This window comes from Symphalangus syndactylus, chromosome 20 (assembly GCF_028878055.3).
Source record: "Symphalangus syndactylus isolate Jambi chromosome 20, NHGRI_mSymSyn1-v2.1_pri, whole genome shotgun sequence".
Taxonomy (NCBI): Eukaryota; Metazoa; Chordata; class Mammalia; order Primates; family Hylobatidae; genus Symphalangus; species Symphalangus syndactylus.
This window is the reverse complement of record NC_072442.2, coordinates 15,536,740-15,561,443: the sequence shown is the minus strand read 5'-3', so window position 1 is coordinate 15,561,443 and position 24,704 is coordinate 15,536,740. Positions and strand designations below refer to the sequence as shown.

The following is a 24,704-nucleotide window of genomic DNA, read 5'->3' as shown; positions in this document are numbered from 1 at the left end:
TTGAGACACTCTTAGAACAACAGCCACTTTTGTGGGAGCCCAAGAACAGTAGCTTTAAAACAGAGTAAATATTCAGGCATCATTAGGATCCTGAATACAAGCCAGCTGGTAAAATATGGGATCTACTCAGAAGGGCACAATCTATCAGATGGTCAAGACAAATAAACCTGCGGCCAAGGTAGCGGTTTCAGCACAGAGAGGGTCTGAGGTTACTACAAACACATCCCCTCAGCAGGGACATGGGTATATTCTTGCCTCAAGCCATCGAAGTGCTGCAGTTTCCCTGAACCCTTCCCACCGAAGATCAGAAGCTGCACATCCCACCACTCCCCATTCGGCATCAGACTATCCTCGATCTGTCTCCCTCCAGTCAGGACCTGGACACTATGCAGTACCCACTCCTCGGGGAACTGAGACTGGACCAAGAACAGAATCATCCCGCCGTTCCTCTCCTCATCTAAAGAGCCAGCAAACTCAGACACTGGCTTCCCATGCTTCAAGCAGACAACGGAATGTTAGTCTACCCAGAGAGGAAGCAGCACGAAGAGGCGGTGAGAACAAGTCAGGGAGCGAGGTCGGCCATCATGGTTCATCAATCCCAGATGCCAAATCTACTCGTCGGTTGAGTTTTCAAGACCAGAAGGATAACTTACAATCACAAATCTTAGAAGATGACCCACCATCCAAGGTCCAGAACCCCCAAGGAGTCAGAGTTCCCCGTAGGATTTTGTCTTACCCAAAGGATGAAGCAGTACAAACTGAGCCCATCCAAAGAATTACGACAACTAACGAGACCAGATCTCCAAGGAGTCCCTCTCTCCCAGAGCACAGAAGCAGCTGTGTCTCTGCAGACTATCAGACAGCCCAGAGAAGGGTCCCTGTAGAAGAATCAGAAACAGGTCCTTACGGTTCAATTCCTTCAAAACCCAAGGCCTTGTGTAGGAATATGAACTTGGACTCATCGCCCAAACTCTCTGTGCTTAAAGATTCTGATGGTGTACACCGAGTTTCTGCATGGGTAGACCCGGAGTCTCTTCACGAGTATTCTGTCTATCCTGAAACCAAGCCCTCCGCAAAGATCTTAGTATCATCACAGGTGGAGTCCAATGTGAGGGCCCCAATCCGAGGAAACAGCGAGGTTGGCCGCAGGGTCACCATCTCCCCAGGGGTACAGTCAGTAGAGCCAACTCACCATGTGACAGCTCGATCAGTGTCTGAGGGCTCCCACAAGTCATCCATGTTTGTCACTCCAGAGCCCATCTATAAACAGCAAACCCAAAAACCCCCAGAAACTACCTACATGTCCCAAGGACCTACACCCAGGTATCCAGAACTCTCGCAAAACCCCTCCATCCATGCAGAACTGGAACTGACCCCTCGGCCCTTGCCTCCTCGGTCCTTACCTAGGTATGGACCTGACTCCTCATGGTGGCCCTTGCTGAATCCTGAAGTTGAAACACCCCAAAGCCAGCCAACAACACCTGATTTTGAGCCTAAGTGTTCTCCTTCCCTAGATCTTTTATTGTCCGGTTTAAAAATAGACTCTAGCCCTTTCTGTGAGGATCTGAAGTTCCAGAGAGAGAAGGCAAGCCTATCATCACCATCACCACCAAAGGAGTTTCCAAGTTGGGCACTACTGAGTGAAGTGCCACCCAAGCACACCTGCAAACAACCCATTCAAAGGTTTAGTGCTTTCTTCCTGGGTATGTGAATAAGCAGACTGCCCAGGTGCAGCCCCAGTTTAGTGAGATGGGATGTTGGGGTGGGCAGGAAAGACCACCTCTTCATTCTGGGCCTAAGGGCTGCTCTCCTGCCAGTGCCAAAGCTAGTCCTATCCTTGAGCCTATTGCTCCATTCCTTCCCTGCCAGCTTCTCTGTGCTCCAAGCTAATGACATCAATGATGATGCTTGGGCCGGGCGACAGGCATTGACTCCTCCAGGCAACACTGCTTACCTTTTCAATTGAAGGTAGTAGAGAGGGGCTTGCAGGGTTGAAAGCTGCTTCCTGAGTGGGGATGAAGAACTGAGCTGGGTTGAGGGCTGGTAAGGGCTGTTAAATAGAATAAGAGCCTCGGGTAAATACTCTGGCTACAAAGTGGAGAGGGTGGGATGCAGATGAGCTGGGATTCCAGAAGGAGAAAGGCATTCACAGTGGCACAGAGAGAGGGTGTGAAAAAGAGAAAGGGAGAGTGGGAATATGATATATAGTCCTAGGCTGGAGGAGCTTCTTGGAGAGGACCAAGGTCTGAGGGCACCTTTGGGTGGAGAAATGTGGAGCTAGAAAGGGAGCTGCAAGTAGTGGAGAGTGGGATGTGCATCCCACAGAGAGAAGAAAAGCAACCATCTCTCTGTTACTTTCAGATGTCTCTGAGGAAATGTACAATCGTGTCATCTGGTGGCTAAAAGGTCTGTGCTTTTCCCTCCTATGGGCCCACTGTGGGAGCTTGGGGGATGGGAGGACAGGTGAGGAGTGGCATCTATGTATCTACAGAGCTGGGTCGTTTAGGAGATAAATGCTGGGATTTTGACCTGAAGAAGCAGAGGAACTTCTCATCTTGCTGAAAATTTCACCATTAGAGTCATTTCTTTAGGGCTTGGAACCTTTTCCATTTTCAAGTCTCCTTTTAACAGGAAGTTACTTCTGGAATGGAGAATAATTTAAGCCTCATGGCCTTTTCAGCTTAGTTGATCAGCTATCACATGATTTTAAAAAATACACCAAAGCAAACTGCCTGCTTCACAGTCTTGCTCAGAGTTGACTTCACGCTAATTCAGGCTGGGGGCTCTTCTCATGTGTTTCTCTGGTTCCTCAGAACCCTCCTCATGCCCCCACTTTACCACCTGGGGTACTTATTGGTGCTGCCCAGGCAGGATCTTCAGAGATGTCTGGGCCTCCCCCTTGAGGCCATCAGTGTGTCTTGCAGCTCTAGAATCCTTAAGAGAAGTGTCCCCAGGCCTTGTGACCTCCACTCCCTTTATACTCTTGGCCTCTCTGGGGGCAGGGGAGGGTGGGGACCAGACCTCACGGAGTAAATCTTGGCAGCAGGGACTTCTTGCTGTGAGCATTGTGGCCCAAAATATACTCCAGCCCTATGAGCATGACAGAGGCCAGGGCTATGGATAAAGCAGTTCCTGGGGAGGAGAGAGCCCTGGGAATGCCGTCCAATCCCAACCAGCATGAACCCTCCTAGTGATGGTCAGCAAAGAGCAGAGAAGGGCAGTCCTGCTCCTCAGAGGGAGCAAAGCTCTATAAAATAGGGGCATAGTAAAGTACAAACTCGAGTTATCTAACTGGATTTGGGCCCTGGGTCCACTATTTTCTGACTGTGACCTTGGGTAAGTTATTTTACCTCTCCAAGCCTCAGTTTCCTCATCTGTTACTGAGAATAATGGCTCCCTCTTAGGGTTATTGTGAGGATTATTACAAGCTATTACCAATAAAACACCTAGCATGGTGCTTGGCAACAGTGAGCACTCAGTAAATACTAGCTGCTGTTATTTGGGCCACTTGCACTGGGAAGGGATTGGGCCAGGTTTGCCCAAGTCCACTGGGCATCTTTAGTAAATTTCTCTTTTTCCCCTCCTATTGGCACTCTCTGAATTCCATTTGCTGCCCCGGGGAATGCCTGGCTTCTACTCTGTTATGACAGATGAGGAGGTAAGAATGCTCCTGGGAGGTTACTCCCAGTCTTCCTGGGCCCACCCCACAATCCAAATCCATCTCCTGTCCTATGTCCTATAATGGGAGTGGGCATGGAGGGAGACAGAGCTGCTCCCTATGGTTGGGCAGATTGTTCACTGCACAAGAGCACCTGGTAGAGGGGGCAAGTGGGGGGCTGAAATCTAACCTGTTTTCCATTTGCCAAGCTGTGCACCTGTGGGGCCGCATCTCCCCAGAGGGGGATTTGCACAAAAGCACTGTATGAGCTAGTTGCAGTCCTAGAAAGAACAGAGACCTTTTGGCAGATGATGAATCTTGCCAAGTGCTCTGTGGGAAGACTGTCTAGGTAGCCGTTGGATCAGTCCCCACCTGGTTCTCCTCTTTTCAGCTTGGGGCATTCCAGAAAGGGGTCGCTTTTTTGGGTTACACACTATTTGGGTCCTCAACTTGGAAAAACTCAAGGTGGACTCTGCTTTTGTCCACCTTGTGGACAGCAGTCCTGTGTCCTGATTTTGGCAGTGTCCTGATTTCGCTGCATTGTTCCCATAAGTACTTTGGCTATTCTTGGCCCATGTTTGATAAGATGGTCAAAGCTCTTCCTACTTCCATTATTTTCTCTTGCCATATTTCTCTATTACCCAAAGCCTAGCAATGGCCTCTAATGGGTCCCATTCATAGGCTGACTCAGGGTGGACAGTTGGCCACAGATAGAAAACAAATGAGTGCATAGTGGGAGTCAGCCTAAGCTCAGATAATGGAACAGCTGAAGGGGAGGTGACCAGAAACAAGGCTGCCACCTCCCACTGCCATGGGTTCTTATCCAACCTCATGCCCTGAGCTCAGCTGTAGGTGGGAGTGGCTACTTTCAGAAATTATCTCCATGCAAGACAGTAAGTCCCTCCCTCCCTTTCTCCGTTCCTTCCTTCCTTCCTCTCTCCCTCCCTCCCTTCCTTCCATAAACAATTTTTATTCAGTTGCCTAGCACTCTGCTAGGCACTTTTAGGGGAAGAATTGAAGCTTCACAGCACACATATTCCTTGGTCTTGAGAAACTTGCCATGTGGTTGGGGAGATAAAACACAGACAGGAAACATTTAAACAACAATATGAAATAGTTTGTGCTCAAATGTCAAAATAGATGGAACAGACTGAGTAAGTGCTCTTGGAGGGCCTTAGGAGAGAGGGAGTCCGCAGGGAGATGGGTAGGGGATCAGGTTATGCCCTCCTTCCCAAAGCCAGGGGATGGTGGTGTCTTAGCTAGCCTTTTGCTCACCCCTAGATGCAAATCTGTACTTTTGGGAAGGAGTTAATATTTCCCTTCCATCAAGATTTGATGTTTTTGACTGAGCAGGCTCCTCCCTGTTCTCCCCCACCTTCACCCCCTTTTTCTGTGCATCATGTTTTAGTTTAGGAAGTCAAAAGCCTTGGCAACAGGATGGTTCCTTCCTAAAATAGCTCTTATCCTGTCTCGATAATTACAGCTCTCCAGCCCTGTTCAGCAGCAGAGCTGCTCCCCAGAAGCCAAGAAAAGAAGGCTCCCAGGCAGCTGGGCTGCTGGTCTTCTCTGGCTCTCTGGAGGTAGGATGGCATGGAGGTGGGCCAGGTGCTCTCTAATGCATGAGAGAGCTAGGCTCTCCCCGGCCTGTCCCTCAGCTGGCATGGCCCCATGCAGCCTCAGGATGGAGACGCTGTGGTGCTGGTGTCCAAGGCCTCTGACTCCTCTGATCTGGGAATGGTTGACCATAGAGTCTGTTCCAGATTCCATTCCTGGCAGGAATTCTCTGGTGGCCTGGCCATGATACCTGGCTTGTGGGAGGCATCATGTTTGTTGTTGAGCTTCACAAGCCTCTCTGGGTGAACAGCTGGGGATGGTGCCTGATTCAGCCCATCTCTTTCTTTTAAGTGTCAGTCCCTTCCCAAATGGCCCCTCAAAGCCCTTTTGTCTAAGGAATGGGGTGGACAGATGCTTCTCATCCTTGGACTGGGACATTAGGGGCTGGAGTCTCCCCAGAGGAGGTTGTGCTGGACTGAGGGAAGCATTCCTGATGGGGTTTTTTTGGGATCAGAACTAGCAAAAGCTCAAGAGGAAGGTCCTGAGGGTGCCCTAATGGGTTACTGGGGGCTGCCTTCTCACACAGCCCTGGGGAGTTCCTGGAAATAAAGCAGTTCTGATGGGAGGGGCTGCAATGCCTTTGATGGACAGGGTGCATTAGCCCCAAGATCCTGTGTCCTCAAGGCATCTGACCTACTCATCCTTAAATGTGACTTCTCAGGCTGTCATAGGGCAAGGTGGTTTACTCTCTGCTCTATCAATTATGCAAGAAACCAACTCTGGAAAATAGGCCAGGAATCAGAGGAGGCCATCTCACTGATACTTAAGGCAGACCTCAGTGTCTTTTGGGTGACATGTCATGTGACCCCTAAGGGATGGGATGATCAGCCTCCTGTTGACTTCTGAATCACAGGGACATTTTGCTAAGGTTGGCTTCCTTTACAAAGTGAAATCCAAAGCCTCTGAGGAACTCAGGGAGTTTCCACATTCATGAGGATGTTCACAGAATCCTAGGTCATGGGCTGTGTGAAAGGAAACCTCCCTCGCTTTTTTTTAAAGTGTTCTATTGCCCAGGCTAGAGTGCAGTGGTGAGATCAATAGCTCACTGTAATCTCGAATTCCTGGGCTCAAGTGATCCTCCTGCTTCAGTCTCCTGAGTAGTTGGGACTATGGGCACCAACCACTGCACCTGGCATTTCTCTTGCTTTGGGTAGAGGCTCGTAGTTGAGAAGAAAGAGAGTTGTTGAAAGAATGGAGCAGAACTGCTGAAAACAGGGCAGGGCATCTTGGGAGGCTTTTTTTTTTTTTTGAGACAGAGTCTTGCTCTGTCGCCTGGGCTGGAGTGCAATGGCGCGATCTCGGCTCACTGCAACCTCTGCCTCCCGGGTTCAAGTGATTCTCTTGCCTCAGCCTCCTGAGTAGCTGGGATTACAGGTGCCCGCCACCACGCCCAGCTAGTTTTTGTATTTTTAGTGGAGACGGGGTTTCACCAAGTTGGTCAGGCTGGTCTCGGACTCCTGAACTTGTGATCTGCCCACCTCGGCCTCCCAAAGTGCTGGAATTACAGGCATGAGTCACCACGCCCGGCCTTGGGAGGATTTTTATAGCAGTTTGACCGTTGTTGCACAGCTTCTTAGGAAGCAAGCATCTTACCCTGTCAGATGGCACCCTGTTCATTTCCAGCTACCATGGGCAGCCAATTCCAGAGCAGGATGGAAGGCTGGTGACCTCTGGCTAAGACTTGCTAATCTGGAGACAGGCTAAGTTGACCAACTCATCAGGGTTTGCCTGGGACTTTGCTGGTTTTAGCACTGAAAGTCCCATGTCTCAAGAACCCCCTCAGTCCTGGGCAGACCAGGACAGTTGGTCACCTAGTACAAGCTGTGGTGCAGTCTGCCTGGAAGCACAGAGGGGACAATGTCCTGGCTTCACAGTGAGACCTGGGCAGGTTACTCCCTCTGCCTATAAAATGGGGGCAGGAATATACGATGCTTTTCTCTCAGACTTGATAGCAGAGCTGAGGCCAGACTCCCTTAGTTCTTTGTTTTGCCCAGAATAATCCCACATAGGGAAGAATCTGCCACATCCATTGTGGACTTTTTGGTGTATTTTCAGAAGGTGTGTGGTGACTGAAACCCATCTCCAACATCATATCTTTCTGCAGAGTAGTTTGGTGCTGTTTGAAATGGTGGATTTTCCAAGTAACAAAAACAGTGGGCCTGGGTAGATTAGGGAGCTTGGCTTCAGAGGTCAGGCTGCATACTTGGGTGAGGAAGTAAATCTGTAACCCAGGAGCCACCCTGACAGGTGCTCAGCCAGAGGAAGGCTGTCCTGAGAGGCAGAAATGGCCATGTCCCCTCACCCTCCTCTGCTCAGCTGCCTTTGGCTCAGCTGCTGTTAGGGGAGCAGCAGGAGACAGCTGCACCTTGGGGGCTGAATGAAGCCTGGAGGAGGGGGACAGAATGTGAGGCAGTTCCTGAGGGAAGCTCAGGCTGACACTGTGGGTGTCGCTTCCTTGTCATACCCACTGCCGGCAAAGTCATCTAGTTCCAGGGGTCTCCACAGTGGCTGTTTCTGGGAATTTGGGTTGGTAGGTCTGAGACCAAGCACCAGCTTTCTAGAGATGGTGTCTAGCTGGAGAAGCTGACTCAACAGGTGGTGGCGGTTTGGTCATTCCAATGTCACTTTAATCTAAGGCATTACTCTGGTATTCTCTGTCCTCCCATCTCTCTACACCTATTACACATGCACACTCCAAATCCTTTGGAGGGAAGGCATTTGAAATAGTCACAGTTGGCAGTTACTGGTTTGATGTTGATAATTTTCTCATTAGTGGAGATAATAGCTACCATTCATTTAGTGATCATGTTAAGTGCATTAGTGGGTTTTCATAGTAACCTATGAGTGGATTTATTCTCCCTATTTCACAGATGAAGAAATTGAGGCTCAGTGTTTGTTCATCAAAGCTGGAAGCATTTTACGGAGCAGTCTGTCCCAGGGAGTCAACTATATAGTATAGAAACCCTTCTTCTATAGCCACGTCTCCCTGGAAAATACTTCTCAATATTTCAGCAGCACCTTTAGATATCAAGAATTGTGAAGGGAAAGGTTTTAGAGGGAGTAACATCTGTGTCTTTGCATGTGAACCACGGGGCTGGGAGGTGGGTGTGAGCTTGTGAGCAGCCAGGATGAAGGGCAAGTGAAGGGTCAATGAAGCACAGAGCCTCAAGGCTTGTCTGGGTTCTAAAATCAGAATGGAAAACTAATCAATGAGTCCTTTTAGTCAATCCATATTGATCAGCCATCTCCTGGGGGCAGAGGCCTGGACACCCAGACAAACATCACATCACATGTTTGCTGATTTGAAGTGAGCAGAGGTTAAAAGAAAAGACATACTCCCTGCCCTTGAGGAGCCTGTGGTGAATTTGGTAGAGAAAAGTATACAGATGGGTCACTTGAAAGGGTGTGGACATCAAAGGACAAAGCAAAGTCCAGTGAAATGAGTCAGCAAAGCTTCCAGCATGGAGGCATATGGAGGGTAAAAGCCAGGGAGAGACAGATTTTGGCTCAGTATAGTGAAGACTTTGGTAACTTGGCTGCCCAAAGGTTGAAGGGCAGTTGTTAGAATCAGTGAATTTTTGGCCATCGGAGGTAGGTATTCGAGCAGAGGCTGGGAAGGCAGGGGAGCCTTCAGACATCTGGTGAGTAGTCACATTAGGAGGTTTGTAAGTCCCTTCTAACCCTGAGCTCCTATGGCCCTGCCCTGCTCATGGAGGGTGTTGGAAGGACTGTCTGCCCTATCAGAGTGGCTGGCTTCTAGCACCCTGCCAGCTCTGGAAGTGCCCCTCTTTGCAGCCATTCAGCAGGTGCCAGGAAACACAGTGTTCCCCAGCCTTGCCACCCACACGTTATGCCTGCCCCCAGGATCATGGGACATGTGGCAGCAGCTGGGGGAAGATTTGGGCTTAATGTATTTTGGTTTATTGCCTTTGTCCACCACAGACCTTGTTGGACAGACTTGCTGAGGTTTCCTTGAAAGACACAACCCAGTGATAGCCTTTGGTCCAAGGACTCTCTGACTGTATCATCAGTGACTCATCTATCTCACTGGGGAAGGGATGTACAATTAGTTCTTGTGCCACTTTAGGGAAACTTAGCTACTGAGAGGCAGAAGTGGCCATTGCTAGTCATGCAGATCTGAAATCCTGATTTCCTGTGGTAATTGCTCTTTATTATTGGCTCTGAACCTGGGCCCTGGGATGGCCCACATGCAGCCTCCTTGCTTAGGTCCTGTGCCACACAACCTGCACCTATGGGTGGGCAGGAAAGACCTAGTGGAGGGGGCCAGGACATATCATGTTGGCCTGACCTGAGCAACGGAGCCCAAGACAGCAGGCTAGAGCTATGGTGGCTGAGCTGAGTTTCCCAGCTAGACACTCCCCTAGACACTTGGCTCAGATACCGTGCCCTAGCAGTGCCTGGGGAGTTGTATTGTAGTCAAGGCCATCAATGCCTGGTGGGATGTTGAATTTTGAGGGAGTACTAGCGCTCCAAAAGCTAAGCCATGCTGAAGCAGAGTTGGCCAGGCCACCTGCTGGCTGGAGATGAGGAAGAGCACTCGGTAAATTGCCAGTGACTCACGCAAGGGCTGCTGTATCTTGGCCCTGCAGGTATTAGACCCTGCCTCCATCACACAGAATGTAAGAGCTAGAGTTGGGAGAAGTCCAGTCTTCTCTTTCAGTGGGGTAAACAGAGGCCCAGAGAGGGCAAGGGACTTTCAGGCAGTGAGATAATAGCCAAGTTGGCATGGGACTTGTGCCCAGGCCAAGTTCTCTCAGAGCTCTCCGAATGCTGCAGTAGGTTAGCATGCAGGGCTTGTGCAGGTGGGATGGCTCAAAGTCAGTCTTCAGCTTTTATTTCACCCAGCATGCCTCATGTTAGGCCTGTGGTACAGTGATTAGAAAGAGATCAGATCCCAATATTCTTGGCTTAGAGCTAAGTTCCATGGTCCCAGGACTTGCTTGGGGCCTCACTTTCCTCAAGGCAAGCTGGTACCAACCTGCCTCAGGACACACAGGGCCCTCTGGAGCTTGGGCAGCAGGTGCCAGAGAAGAGCTGGGATTCCAGCCACAGCTGAGGATGAGCTGGTTGGGCTGCCTTTTGAGATGTGTCTGTGTCCACACTTGGAATTCAGCTGAGGCCGCGGGGAGGGGCATGTTATAATAGAGGAAAACAAGGGTTTCTGCTGGGGCCTGTCTTCCCTGATGTAGGCTTTCTCCTCACCCCAGGCCACAGGACTCTGGAAGCACGCAAGAGGTATTCTCAGAGTGCATATATGAGTACTGGAGGCCCAGGGCTTTGAACAGTGGGGCTTTGTATAGCCCAAGCTTGACATTTGGGGCTGATGGTAGCAGCAGCTGCTGCTTCTGCAGACTTCCAACTGCCATTGGTTTCTCTCTTTATGTCTGTTTTCTTGAGTACAGCTTCGGATCCCCTGATCTACCCCAGGTCTTTTCTGGGAGCCTCTCTGTACCTTTAGAGGTTCCCTTTCAGGGAAGCCAATCTGCTGCCCCCATCCTACACGTCCTCCCCCTTCACTCAGATCCTGGGCCCTCTCCTGAATCACTGCATGGCCAACCTTTCTCCAGCACCTCCTGCTGCTGCCTTGTTCTCTTATCTTCCTCCAAGGCCTATAGTAGCATACAGCATATCCTCCTTCCCCCACTGCATCCACTTTTAGAAGGCCAGAGCTGTAAGGAAGCTTAGAAATCATCTAGTTTAATCCCCTCATTTTCAGGTATGGAAATTGAGACCCTGACAGGTGAAGTAAGTTGCTCAAGGCCACCCAGCTAGGAAGGTTTCTCCTCAACCTGCTGGCTCATGAACACCCTGCCATCTTCCAGTCCACCAGTGCCAAACAGCCAATAACATCTCCAGTAGCAGCCCCATTGTTTTTCTCAGCCTGATCTTACCTGCTGCCCCAGGCCCTCTTCCCTCTCCTGGCTGAGTTCTGACTGGTCCCAACCACTGCTACTGGTTCACAGGTCAGACTGAAATACAGCAGGCAGGCCTCTGGCACTTCTACCAACAGAGAGGGCCGTGCCTGTGGGTCTCAGTTTTGTCCAGAGTGTATTCAAGCAGAAGCCAGTCAGCCTGCCATTGAGAGAGGGGTCTTGGACGGGTCAGGAAGGGACATGCTTCTGGAAACTTCCACAGGAGCCTGACCAGCTCAGACCCTACTTAGCTCAGGGAATCCCTCACCAACACCCCACTCACCAAGCATCTGCCTTCCCCTAGCTGCTGCTCTGACCCTTCTGAGCCTCTAATGCCTCTAAAGCTTCTGGGCATCTGTCCCCTTGGCATCTCACCTGCTTGTCAGAGGAAGAGTGGCCCAGCTGGGCCTGGGTCACGCTTGGGTTGGCCTCTCCTGAGGCCCTCCCCACTGTCCTCAGCCACAGGCAAGGCTCTACCGCCCTGTTAAAGCCACTCAGCCTCTCCCTTCTATCCTTCCAGCAGATGATCCCTGGATAATTTGTGCAGCAAATCCTCTTTAGTCTGTAATCTGGGGTACTGCACGAAGGGAACCTGCCTCTAACCTGCCCCTTCACAGCTCGGGTGGAGGTGGAGAATATCTGACATTCCCCTTCAGGAGGTGTAGTGATCAGTAACTTGGGCATCAGCAGGCTTCACTTTGTGAAAACCTTGTTGAATCCCTGCGGTAACTAATGGTTTCTCTCCAACTCATGCAGCAACTCTCCATCCCTTCCAAAGGCGTCTCCTTCTGGGGATGTCAGGTGGGCCGTTCCTTTTTCTTTGGGAACCGGCTCAAGCCCCCGCGGTGCTTCTGGAGCTGAGTAAAAAAGAGCCAGATGTCCAGTGCAGCCCGGGGACGAGAAGCTGAGGCTCCCCGCTCTGTCCTGGGTGACTCTGCATACTCTGCGCATCCGGGGGTCGCGGGCTGCGAGGCCGGCCCCCAGCTGGGCACCCCGACCCGGTTCGCGCCGGCACCGCTAGCAGCTGAGGTACAGGCCCCGCCCCGGGGCCGACTCGCTCCGCCCCCGCCGCCGGGCCCCTCCCGCAGCGGTCCGCACTTGGGGAGGCGGGAGGGGGACGGCGGTGCGGCGAGGTCGGCGCGCAGCTCCGCCGCTGGTCGCTCGGGCGCTGTCCAGGCGGAGCCGGCCCCGCCCGGGCTGCAGCCATGGTAAGGCAGGCAGGCGGGCAGGCAGGCAGGCGGGCAGGCGGGCAGGCGGGCGGGCGGGCGGGCGCGGGGCAGGGCTGGGGTGCGCAGCGCCGGTCGCTCCCGGGCGGCTCCAAGGGGACCCGCGGCGCCGCGACCAAGGCTGTGCAGGGTGGGAGGCGCCGTCGCCGGCCCCCGGCACAGGCTGGCACTGCTGCCGGGCGGCGGTGCGTCGCTGCTCCCAAGTTTTTCCCTCTGAGCAGCCACGGAGTGGGCCCCGACCCCTGGGTGATGCCTGCGCTCTAGGACGAAGGGGTGGGTCCGTGCTGAGGGAGGTGCCCGCTGGTGGAGACGCGCATGTTGGGCTGGGGAAGGCACATCAGTGATAAGCGGAGGTGAGGGTCTCCATCCTCGCCTGGGTCAGCTTTTACCTGAGTAACCCCTCCTCACCCACCTACCCTGGGCACAGGGGCCAGCACCAACTTCATTTGGAAAACACAGAGGAGGCCCACAAACACTGCCTGCCTCCCCAGGAGGGATGGTGAGACGCTTGGCCCCTCCTTCCCTCAGCCCGACAAGGGGCAGTTCCTGGGCCTTTCCCAAAGGGACCCCTGAGGGGGGAGGCCCAGCCCACCATCCTACCCGGTGGAATTAGCTATATCCTTCTGCCCCCGGGACAGGAACCATGGGACAGCTTCCTCCCGCTGCATCTGCCCGCTCCCTCCCCACCAGCCAGGTCCCTCTGCAGTGTGTGGGGGTGGGGGCACCCATCCCTGCCACCTGCCTGTAGTGGGAAGAGAAAGAGTAACCCCAGCCAGCCTCCCTGGAGGTGCCTGGGTAGGAAGTTTTGATGCTTGGCTCTGAAGATGTCATCTCTTCTCCTAACATTGTTACCAGAGCCTGCCACAAATAACGTAAGGGTGTCAGGACCTCCAGGCCACACACCGTCCTCTCCTCCCAGTCTGGAAGCCCCACAGCCTTTGCCCTCTGCATTGGGGGACACAAACTGTTTATAGCAGTGGGGGATCCCTGACCAGCCTGTGGGGCGGGATGTTGGCTGTGGGCAGCCTCCAGAAGGGAGCTCCCTGGGCCCCCCGGGATCAGAAGCTTTCAGGTTTGGTAGGGCCAACCTTTTGGGCTCTTGTCTCTCAAGCTGTGTCCAGGCAGAGGCCCAAGCCTTGGCCAGGAAGTCTTGGTGACCCTGTGACCTTCCCCCAAGGGGGGTTCCTGAGAGAGGCCTGTCCTTATTCCTTTCCCCCACTTCTCCCCACATGGTGGATGGATGGACTGATTGTTCTAGGGATGGAAGCCTAGGGAAGCACTGATTGTCCCCAGTGCCAAGCCCAGCAGGGGCTAGAGGGGCTTTTTCTGCCACACACTAAGTTCAGTTCAGCTGAGGTCTTGGTGCTTTCGGCTTGTCTGAGGCCACACTGTTCTTCTCTAATTAAAGACACCCCCCACCCCAACCACCACCACCAAAGTCCCCATCCTCAGGCCCCTGCCCTCAAGCCAGCCAAGTTCTTAGGCTGTCTGGTTCAGATCAGACTCCTCTATGAGGGTCTCTTTGTCAAAGGAGGTCAGTGTCCTAGCTGCTTTGGGAATCAGTGGGGGAGACCTCCCCAACCCAGGTGCGCCAGGGGGGTTAAATTTACATGTGAAAAGAATGACAGGCCGACATTAATGACCATCCTGTGACTTGGGATGCACCTTCTCTTCTCAGGTTCAAAGCAGCTTAAGGTATCTATCATCTGGGAGTGCTCTCTCTCCCCAGCCTCCTTGGGAGGCAAGGAAGGGCCATTCACAACTGAACATTAAGGTCCTCAAATTAAGACACTATCCAGACTCACAAAAGATGTTTCCACCCAACAAGAAACAGTGGCCCCCTGACTCCTAGTTGAGTGCACACTTCCAACCAGGCCCTTTAATTTGTCTCCCACCTAAATGGCAGCTCTGAAGCTTCTGGGCTGCCAGCCTCCCATTGCCTTGAACCCGTGCTCCTCAGAGACCAAGTGCTAACAGCTCCCCTGTTGACGCTATGGAAGCCATGGAGTGATGCAGTTGATACAGGTTGCTATAAGTCAGAGGTCAGGTGTCCTAGGGTAAGGGGAGTCCCCGGAGCAAAGTCTCCTCTGTGGCTGGTGCTCCCTGCAGGGAAATTTAGGAGCAGGTTTCTGAAACAGTGATGTTCCCCACTGGAAAAAAAAAAACAAATGAACACTTGGGAAGAAGTGTGGGACCATTCCCACAAAAACCTATATCGGGGAGTATAGGACATCTCATCCTACTCCAGCACTGTTTAAAGTTAAGGTGAAAGAGAGGGACTGGGGGATTGAAATCCTTTGGGAATGGGTATCCTGGGTGGCTGTCCTCTTGTGCTGATGGGCCAGGTCACTTGGGGACAGCTCATAGTCCTCAGACAGGCCACAGTGTCCTTGGGGGTTAACAGGAGAGGTCAAATGGATCAAAAGCCTGTGCTGCAAACAGACATTGGGAGGTTGGTGCTGTGCCCACCAGGGTAGGCATCGGGCAGGCGTCATGGGGCAGCCAATCAGAGGAGGAGGGGACTGCAGAGGAACCAAGTGATCCTGCTGCAGCTGAGCTGTCCTTGGAGGGTGGGAGCCAAGGGAAGGGGAGGAGAAGAGGGGTGGGGAAGGACATTCCACAGGCTTTTTTGGCCCCTGCCAGAGACAGAAGGGGGTCAAAGAGAAAGGGAAAGGAGGAAGCCAGGAAGCCAGACAACGAGAGCATCAAAACAAGGCTGTTTCTGTGTGTGAGGAACTTTGCCTGGGAGATAAAATTAGACCTAGAGCTTGCTGACAGGGAGTCTGAAGCGTGGGACATGGACCGTTCACTGGGATGGCAAGGGAATTCTGTCCCTGAGGATAGGACAGAAGCTGGGGTAAGGTGCTGCTCTGGGAGATGGGTGGACATGACCTGTCTTCCCCCTGCCTTGGCTGGGTGGGATTGGGGCTCAAAGTCAGAAAATGATTTGGTCACTGGCAGAGCTGGGAGTGGGGATGGACAGGCAGGAGGCGAGGACCCTGGTGTCCTGACTCCTTGTCTAGAGCCCCTGTGGCCCCCTCCATGCGGATGAGCAGCCAGGGCTGGCAGAGATGAGGATGGTGCTGGGTTCCTGGAGGCTCTGCTGGAAGATCGTGGGGGCTAGGGATCTTCATTAGGGCCTTCCTTTCTCCCTTCCCTGCCCCTCCACTCAGTGCTCCTGGGAAACCAGGTGAAGCACAGCTTTCTCTCTCCCACCCTTGTCCTGACCCCCAGACCAACTGCTGGGTCATTGTGGATTTGTGCAGAGAGGCAGGATTTCCTGGAATTCCCCAGACTTATTAGCTGCCCGACAACAAGTCTGGCTGCCCCCAGTCCCACCCCTTCTCTGTTGCTATGTAATTAATTGTCTAAGCTGGGACACTTTTGAGAGTGAAAGGGCACAATTAATCATGATGCCAGGACAACAGGCATAGACTGGGATGTATGGTCACCACCGGACCTCACAAATATCATAGGTGAGAAAAGCCTTGGGTTAGGCTTGCCTCAGGATAGCCTCTTCTGGTCACCCAGCCTCCACCTGCTGGTTCCAGTTTTGGGCTAAGGGGCCTCTTTTCCTCCCTGCTGTCCAGGCGAGCACCGGAGACTATGGCTATAAGCAGGTGTGAAGACTTCAGAGGCAACAGCCTGGCAGTAGCTCCTAGCAGACTTTTCCCTCTAACCTCCCTATCTCAACCTCTTCCCTCTGGCATACACCTGGCAGTATGCATATCTGCCTCCCTCAATTCTTCCCTTTGCAGGAAGACTGTGGCCATCTTATCTTCCCCACTCTAGCTGGGACTCCACAGTGGTCTGGGGTAGTCCCCACTGGCTTGGCTAACCCTTAGAGAGTGAGTCAGCCTCTGCAGCCGGCCCTTGTCCATTGTCTGGGGGTGGCACGTGGGTATTGTGAGGCAGAGCTGAGCCCAGCACTGCCAGGCACCCCACGAAGGAGGCTGACCCCCAAAGGAGAGGAGAATCTTTAGGGTCTAGAGCTGACAATGAGAGTTGGGGGAAACAGTTCCTCTTCTGAGCTGGGGATGGAGTAGAACAGGCTTCTACAGAGGAGTCAGTCCATTCTCTGCCTTCCACTCCCTGTGGGTCATGGTTCAGGCCAGGCCCTCTCCTGCACTGCTGGCTCTGGGCAGAGGGGGTAAGGAGACAACTGAGGGTGTTTCCCCTTATATGTCCCTCACAGTTGGGGGCTGTCAGAAGCTCTGGAGGCCCAGCCTTCCCCAGGCTCTTCCATCCTCCCTCATTTGGTCTCTCCCAGCTGCCTTCCACCCACAGTCAGCATCCACTGGCGGTTTACTCTTCTCTCCCAGGGCCCAGGGTCAGATTTGGGTGTGGCTCAGTTTCTGGAGTAAGGGGTAGGATCAGCTATACTGAGCGCTGGGCAGTGAACCCTGGGAATTGAGCACTAGCAGTAGAATCTGTACCCCAGTCCCCCAGCTCACTGACCAGTAGTGACATGAGCTACAGAACCCCCTGCTGGTTGACCTGCCTGATGGAGGCAGCTTTCTTCTCTCCTGTCTACTTCCCTCATGTCCCTGCCCCATTCTGATGCGCTGTACTCTCCTTTTGGGTTTAATGCCTCTGTCTGCTCTATCTTAATCAGTCTGGCCTTACTTCCTGGCCTGAGACAGTCCCTGGCTAGGCCAGAACCCCAGGAAAGGCAGCCTCAAAAAACATGCTGCTGAGAAGGAGACCAGAACTGGAGTTCCTTAGTTCCCAAGAGCAGTTGCCAGGGCTCTGGGGGTGTCCAGGGCTCTTCCTGGACGCTGGGACCCTTCCTGGCATATTGGATTGGGGAGGCTTGTGAGCAGGTGAGGGAGGGATGGTGAGCACTTCCTCTGTCTTGGCTGCAGTTTCTTTCTCTTCTAACCACAAGTGCTTTCCCTTTCCCTCTTGCCTTCTCCTGTCTTCTGTCTCCTTCCTCATTCTTCCCTTCCGGCTCCCTTCCCGGCACCACCCATCTATTCCACCCACCCCGCTTCCCCCAGATCAAGCGTTTCCTGGAGGACACCACGGATGATGGAGAACTTAGCAAGTTCGTGAAGGATTTCTCAGGAAATGAGAGCTGCCACCCACCAGAGGCTAAGACCTGGGCATCCAGGCCCCAAGTCCCGGAGCCAAGGCCCCAGGCCCCGGACCTCTATGATGATGACCTGGAGTTCAGACCCCCCTCGTGGCCCCAGTCCTCTGACAACCAGCAGTACTTCTGTGCCCCAGCCCCTCTCAGCCCATCTGCCAGGCCCCGCAGCCCATGGGGCAAGCTTGATCCCTATGATTCCTCTGAGGTAGAGCCTCCAGCCCTGCCTTTGCCTTTCAGTGGGCTGCTGCAGGAAGACCAGGGGGCAGGGGGCAGGTAGCAGTGTGTGTGTGTGTGTGTGTGTGTGTGTGTGTGTGTGTGTGTGTATCTGGGACCTCTTTCAGTCCTGTGTCAGCCCTAGCTCCAAATATCTGCCCCCAAGGGCACTGGAAATTTGCAGTTTCAGCAAGGGCAGGAGGCCCAGCTGGTGGCCTCAGATGGGAACTCACAGAAGTCTGGCACTGACTGCTTTTTTAAGGCTGGGACAAAGGCCTGAAAGGGAGAGAAGATTGGCACTGGGTGCCGGGGCCCCTTTGGCTCCTCACCCTGATGCATTCTGCCTTCCTGTCTACTAGGATGACAAGGAGTATGTGGGCTTTGCAACCCTCCCCAACCAAGTCCACCGAAAGTCCGTGAAGAAAGGCTTTGACTTTACCCTCATGGTGGCAGGTAGAAAAGGGGCAGGGCTGGGTTGGGCAGGGTGTGTTTCAGGTGGGGATGGTGTGTGTGTCGGTGAGTGGGAAGGGAGTATAGGTCGGAGGGAGCAAGCAGCGAGTGGCTGTACTGTTTTGCAAAACAGCCAGGAGTCATTGGCCTGTGAGAGTGTATGTATGTGGGGTGGGGTGGGGGTGGGGGTACGAATTGGTTGCAAAGAGCCTCTGACCAACAGTTTCCTAGCATTTGCCTCTTTTTGTGTGACCTTGGGCAATCTCTTGCTCCCCCAAGCCAATCTCTGTGCTTCCTCCCAGCTCTAAAATGCTATAGTTTGGTTGGTCTAGTTCTGATTAGATAAGAAAGCAGTTCCCCCTAAACCTTGATCCAGTGAAGTTGCTTTTTGGCTATAGATCTTACCTTCTAATTTGGTGCCTCTGTCCTCTCTCCTCTCAGGAGAGTCTGGCCTGGGCAAATCCACACTTGTCAATAGCCTCTTCCTCACTGATCTGTACCGGGACCGGAAACTCCTTGGTGCTGAAGGTAAGGAAAAGAGAGGACAATCAGGCAGACTTGCCTTGGGAAATTAAACTCACTCCAGAGTCTGGGGGATAGGGCTCTCCCCCACATGCAGGAAACCATGGCCTTTTAGAGAGACTGACAGCAGCTCTCCATAGGCCTATCTGCCTGGCAGCCCACCAGCCAGCTCCCTAAAGATTTGGGTGCTGAAGCAGGGCAGAGACCAGAGTCTTGCTCTCTGAATGAGTCTCTGACCCCCAAGGATTCCAGGAATCCAAGAAAAAAACCGGGAGCAGAGAAGAGGCTGGGGCCAGAGCCAACAGCCACCGGCATTTCCTGTGTTGGGAAATGTACTCCTTGCTGGTTCCCAGAGAACAGTCCCCCAGGCAGCTTGGGAGTGGAGAAGTGGGCAGTGTGGATTAGGGAGTCTGGGCGACGAGGCTGGTTGGGGTGGGCGGTTCATCCGGACTGGGCAGGTCCCTGCGCTTGCCCTGGCCTCAGTTTTCCCCTTCTCCAGAGCGGATCATGCAAACTGTGGAGATCACTAAGCATGCAGTGGACATAGAAGAGAAGGGTGTGAGGCTGCGGCTCACCATTGTGGATACACCAGGTTTTGGGGATGCAGTCAACAACACAGAGTGGTATGTCTGACTAAGCACAATCCCAGCTGCCCCTGAGCCACCCTTCTCCATACACAGGTACACATGTAGGCCCAGATATATCCATACTTATCAGGAGGAAGCGGTCTATGACCTTGAGCATGTGACTTCCCTTACTGGACAGCCATCTCCTCCTTTATAAAGTAAGAAGGAAAGGATTGGAATAGATGATTTTTAATGTTCTTTCCAATTCTGCCCTATGATTCTATAACGGGGTAGGGACATAAGAAAGAAGAGGCTGAGGTGGAAGTATCACTTGAGGCCAGGAGTTCAAGGCCAGCCTGGGCAACATGGTGAGATCCCATCTCTACAAAAAGTTTTAAAAATTAGCTGGGCATGGTGGCATAAGCCTGTAGTCTCAGCTACTGGGGAGGCTGAGGCAGGAGAATCACTTGAGCTCAGGAGGTTGAGGTTGCAGTGAGCCGTGATTGCACCACTGCACTCTAGCCTGGAAGACAAAGCGAAACCTTCCAAAAAAAAAAAAAAAAAGATAAGAAAGAAGAGCCTTAAAAACAAACACATGTGAAGTGTGAGAACATGTAGCACAGAGTTGATTACATAGTAGATGCCAAATAAACTGTCACCCTTTTTCCTTTCACTAGCAACATTTTAGGTGCCCCACAGAATCTTGTTGAAGGGCTGGGCATGTATGGAGGGAGGGTAAAGGTGAGGAAGAATAGGCAAAGGGGAAAAATGGTGGAACTTTGTTTAAACTCCAGGCACCCTCTAGGCTACCTGCTGAAAGAAAAGCTGGCTTTACCACAACCCCCTATCATTCGGGCTTTTTTATTTTTTAGGCACTGGAGGGACCCCCCTGCAGCTAATGGTCAGTAGATCTGACCATTACCTCCAGCTTAGGTAATGGTCAGACCTAAGTGAGTAGATGAAGAGGGGAATGGATGAGATTGACAGGAGAAAAGGTGGTAGCTTTGATGAAGAAGTTAGGCAGGCAGTGCTAAGAGCCCTAGACAGAGAGTTCAAATCTTGATTGGCATTTAGTAACTTCATGATCTTGAGCAAATGATCTCCTTCAGTCAATTTACCTACTGTCTCTTACCTTCCATAATACTAATAATTTCATTTGCCAGGCACCTCACAGTTTAAAGTGCACCTCCATATATACTCATTTTGTTAGACATTTATTTAATTAAAATATACCAGACCTTGGCCAGGCGCGGTGGCTCACGCTTGTAATCCCAGCACTTTGGGAGGCCGAGGCAGGTGGATCACGAGGTCAGGAGATCGAGACCACGGTGAAACCCCGTCTCTACTAAAAATACAAAAAAAAATTAGCTGGGCGTGGTGGCAGGCGCCTGTAGTCCCAGCTACTCGGAGAGGCTGAGGCAGGAGAATGGCGTGAACCCGGGAGGCGGAGCTTGCAGTGAGCCGAGATTGCGCCACTGCACTCCAGCCTGGGCAACAGAGTGAGACTCCGTCTCAAAAAAAAAAAAAAAATATACCAGACCTTACCACCTCTCCAATTGATCTGAACATCACCTAACATGATGCATGCGCACTGAAAAGTGTAAAGGGCTATTTACAGCATACTCAGGAATTTTAACAATGATAGTTGCAGGACCAGCAACATAATTTGTTGGACCCAGTGAAAATGAAAATGTAGGGCCCCTTGTTCAAAATTTTTAAGAATTTCAACATGGCAACAGAGGAGCATCAAATCAACTAGAATGTATTGAGCACATACTAGATGTCCAGCTCATGCTGGACATTTTAAGGGATTCAGAACAAGCGTGAATGATTCCTATCCCTGACAGGCTTATAGTCAAGTGGCAACAGGGAAGCAGGGGAGGTGGGGGCAGTTCTCTAACATGTTTCAATCAGATAGCAACTTAAATTAGTAAATGGGTCAGGCAATGTGTAGTGGCAAGTGCACTGAGCTGTAGGGGCTCAGGTGGGTAGAGAATTTACTAGCTAAATGACCTACAGAAAATCCTTTTCCTTTCCCTTTCCTTTCCCTCTCCTTCCTCCTTTCTTCTTTGTTTTTTTTTTTTTTTTTTTTTTTTTTGAGACAGGTTCTTGCTCTGTTGCCCAGGCTGGAGTGCAGTGGCCTGATCACCCGCCTCCCAGGGCTCCCAGGGCTCCCAGGGCTCCCCGGGCTCAGGTTATCCTCCCACCTCAACCTCCCAAGTAGCTGGAAATACAGATGTATGGCACCACACCAAGCTAACTTTTTTGTATTTTTTGTAGAGATAGGGGTCTCGCTATGTTGCCTAGTCTGGTCTTGAACTCCTGGGCTCCAGTGATCCACCTACCTTGGCCTCCTAAAGTGCTAGGATTACAGGCATGAACTACCACACCTGGCCTGAAGCAAATCTGTTAGCTGCTCTGGATTTAATTTCTTCATGTGTGAAATGAGAGTGATGATGATCATAATGCATAATATCCACCTGTCAGGGCAGTGAGGATTAAACAAGATAATAGAAGAGCAAAGGATATGAAAATTGAGGTTCTTGGGGAAATTTATGTATTTATTTGTTTTGCTTTGTAGTGAAGAGAAGGGGAGAGCAGTGTGTATTGGTATAGTCAAAGGAGCCTTCGTGGAAGAGATGGTTCTTAGAGCCTTGAAGGATGCAGTGGGTTTGGAGAGGTAGAGGAAAGGTTAGAAACATATGAGCAAAGAGGCTCTGAGGTTACACTGGAAACCTGACTTAGGGTTTCCCTGGCTTCCAGTTGGTATTTGCCTGCAGCCACATTGCTATTCTTTTTTTCTTCTTCTTTTTTTTTTTTTTTTTTTTGTGACAGTCTGGCTCCATCGCCCAGGCTGGAGTGGTATGATCTTGGCTCACTGCAACCTCTGCCTCCTGGGTTCAAGCGATTCTTCTGCCTCGGACTCCTGAGTAGCTGGGACTACAGGTGCACACCACCATGCTCAGCTAATTTTTGTATTTTTAGTGGAGACGGGGTTTCACCATTTGGTCAGGGTGGTCTCAAACTCTTGACCTTAAGTAATCCACCTGCCTCGGCCTCCCAAAGTGCTGGGATTACAGGGGTGAGCCACCGTGCCCAGCCTATTCTTACTGCTTTGTTTGATCACCTGGGCCCTTTCCCTGTCATCAAGCTAGTATTTGTTAAACTTGCCTGAGTACTCAGTCTAATTTTGTATCAGGACACGTGAGATACACCCCTTCCCATTCAGGAATTTCCCTAAAGATTTATTAAAGTAAGCCAGAGAATAACAATGTCTTAAAAACACTGCTCAGGGAGTGGGCTACTTCTCTGTAGTCCCAGAGCTCACTAGGTGGCTCCCACTCTCACAGTTTCTCTGCTTGTCTGTCCCTGCCCCAGCTGGAAGCCTGTGGCAGAATACATTGATCAGCAGTTTGAGCAGTATTTCCGAGATGAGAGTGGCCTGAACCGAAAGAACATCCAAGACAACAGGGTGCACTGCTGCCTGTACTTCATCTCACCCTTCGGCCACGGGTATGGTCCAAGCCTGAGGCTCCTGGCACCACCGAGTGCTGTCAAGGGAACAGGCCAAGAGCACCAGGGGCAGGGCTGCCACTAGCAGGTGGTCACAGATTCCTGTTCCCCAGGCTCCGGCCACTGGATGTTGAATTCATGAAGGCCCTGCATCAGCGGGTCAACATCGTGCCTATCCTGGCTAAGGCAGACACACTGACACCTCCCGAAGTGGACCGCAAGAAACGCAAAGTGAGGGAAGCTGGTGGTGGGAGGGGATCAGGTGGGCTTCTAGAAAGGACGTGGTCCCCAGAACTGTGGGCCCCCCATCTGTTTGTCAGATCCGGGAGGAGATTGAGCATTTTGGAATCAAGATCTATCAATTCCCAGACTGTGACTCTGATGAGGATGAGGACTTCAAATTGCAGGACCAAGCCCTAAAGGTGGGGCCACTCTAGGGCATCCCATTCCCATCTTGTTTCTTCCAGGTAGAAAAAGGGAGTAGAATTCTATATGCAGGCTATCAGGGTGGGAAAGGACCCTGGCTTCCTAGAATGAAGCAGAGAAGATGACGATACAGGTGGAAAGAAAGAGGTGAGAACAGAGGGTGCTGACAGGCACCCCTAACCTCTTCCAGGAAAGCATCCCATTTGCAGTAATTGGCAGCAACACTGTAGTAGAAGCCAGAGGGCGGCGAGTTCGGGGTCGACTCTACCCCTGGGGCATCGTGGAAGGTAAAGCACTGAGTCTGTGACCAGGGTATCTCCTTGCTCTCAGTGGCTCTCCCCTACCTATGCCTCTGGCTGACCCCTAGCCTTGCTATGCAGTGGAAAACCCAGGGCACTGCGACTTTGTGAAGCTGAGGACAATGCTGGTACGTACCCACATGCAGGACCTGAAGGATGTGACACGGGAGACACATTATGAGAACTACCGGGCACAGTGCATCCAGAGCATGACCCGCCTGGTGGTGAAGGAACGGAATCGCAAGTATGATCAGAAGCCAGGACAAAGCTGGCAGGGGGAGATCCCAAGCCTAGCCTTGGGTGACACCAAGCCCTACTTTGGTTCTTCTATAGGCCCTGGGCTCAATCTAAGCGGGTGCTGGGGTCCTCCTAGCCTTATCAACCCTTTTCTCCCTTTAGCAAACTGACTCGGGAAAGTGGTACCGACTTCCCCATCCCTGCTGTCCCACCGGGGACAGATCCAGAAACTGAGAAGCTTATCCGAGAGAAAGATGAGGAGGTGAGAGCAGTATGGGGTATATGGGAGGTCTCCTGTTTGATCACCAACGTTGGTATCTCTTTGTTTGGTAATAGAAAGATCCCTGGCTCTGGTGCATATTTGGGTCCTGGATAGGTCAATAGGTGGTTCTGTCCAGAGTCTCCATCACACCTTACGGCTACCAAGGTTCTGGCTTAAGGGATTAGAAATTTGGGGCACTTCCCCAATACTAAAGGACTCTCCAAAAGGCCCCATTTTGATGCCTGTGCCTATTCCAGCTGCGGCGGATGCAGGAGATGCTACACAAAATACAAAAACAGATGAAGGAGACCTATTAACTGGCTTTCAGCCCTGGATATTTAAATCTCCTCCTCTTCTTCTTGTCCATGCCGGCCCCTCCCAGCACCAGCTCTGCTCAGGCCCCTTCAGCTACTGCCACTTCGCCTTACATCCCTGCTGACTGCCCAGAGACTCAGAGGAAATAAAGTTTAATAAATCTGTAGGTGGCTTCTGGTGTCCCTGTGTGTATTTTTATGACCTCCTGGAGATCAAGATCCTGGGACCCAGTTTTGAAAGGCTAATGGTAGAAGATGTTGGTTTCTGGCTTTTAGTAGGGAAGGGAGAGTGGGGGAAAACTTTCCACTTCGTTTCCCCTTCTAAGTCCCTGCTTAGAATCCAGCCTGGCTTCTCCATCTTAACGATCATATATCTATC

General features: G+C 52.0%; 1 protein-coding gene across 5 annotated transcripts; it reads left to right on the top strand.

Annotated features, from left to right (window-relative positions):
• The first annotated feature begins 6 nt into the window (after positions 1-6).
• Positions 7-24,498, top strand: SEPTIN4 (septin 4). Of its 5 annotated transcripts, XM_055258533.2 has the most exons (14): positions 7-1,703; positions 2,362-2,406; positions 3,651-3,658; positions 17,432-17,728; positions 18,096-18,189; positions 18,628-18,714; positions 19,208-19,331; positions 22,653-22,787; positions 22,901-23,018; positions 23,108-23,209; positions 23,404-23,500; positions 23,594-23,756; positions 23,912-24,011; positions 24,269-24,498. In XM_055258533.2, the coding sequence occupies exons 1-14, from the start codon at positions 116-118 to the stop codon at positions 24,326-24,328; spliced, it is 3,018 nt and encodes a 1,005-aa protein (XP_055114508.1). In that variant the 5' UTR covers positions 7-115; the 3' UTR covers positions 24,329-24,498. The 5 variants fall into 5 exon arrangements, with proteins under 5 accessions (XP_055114508.1, XP_055114512.1, XP_055114510.1 ...); XM_055258537.2 differs by lacking the exons at positions 7-1,703; positions 2,362-2,406; positions 3,651-3,658 and adding an exon at positions 5,142-5,238; XM_055258535.2 differs by lacking the exons at positions 7-1,703; positions 2,362-2,406; positions 3,651-3,658 and adding an exon at positions 12,304-12,413.
• The last annotated feature ends 206 nt before the right edge of the window (positions 24,499-24,704 follow it).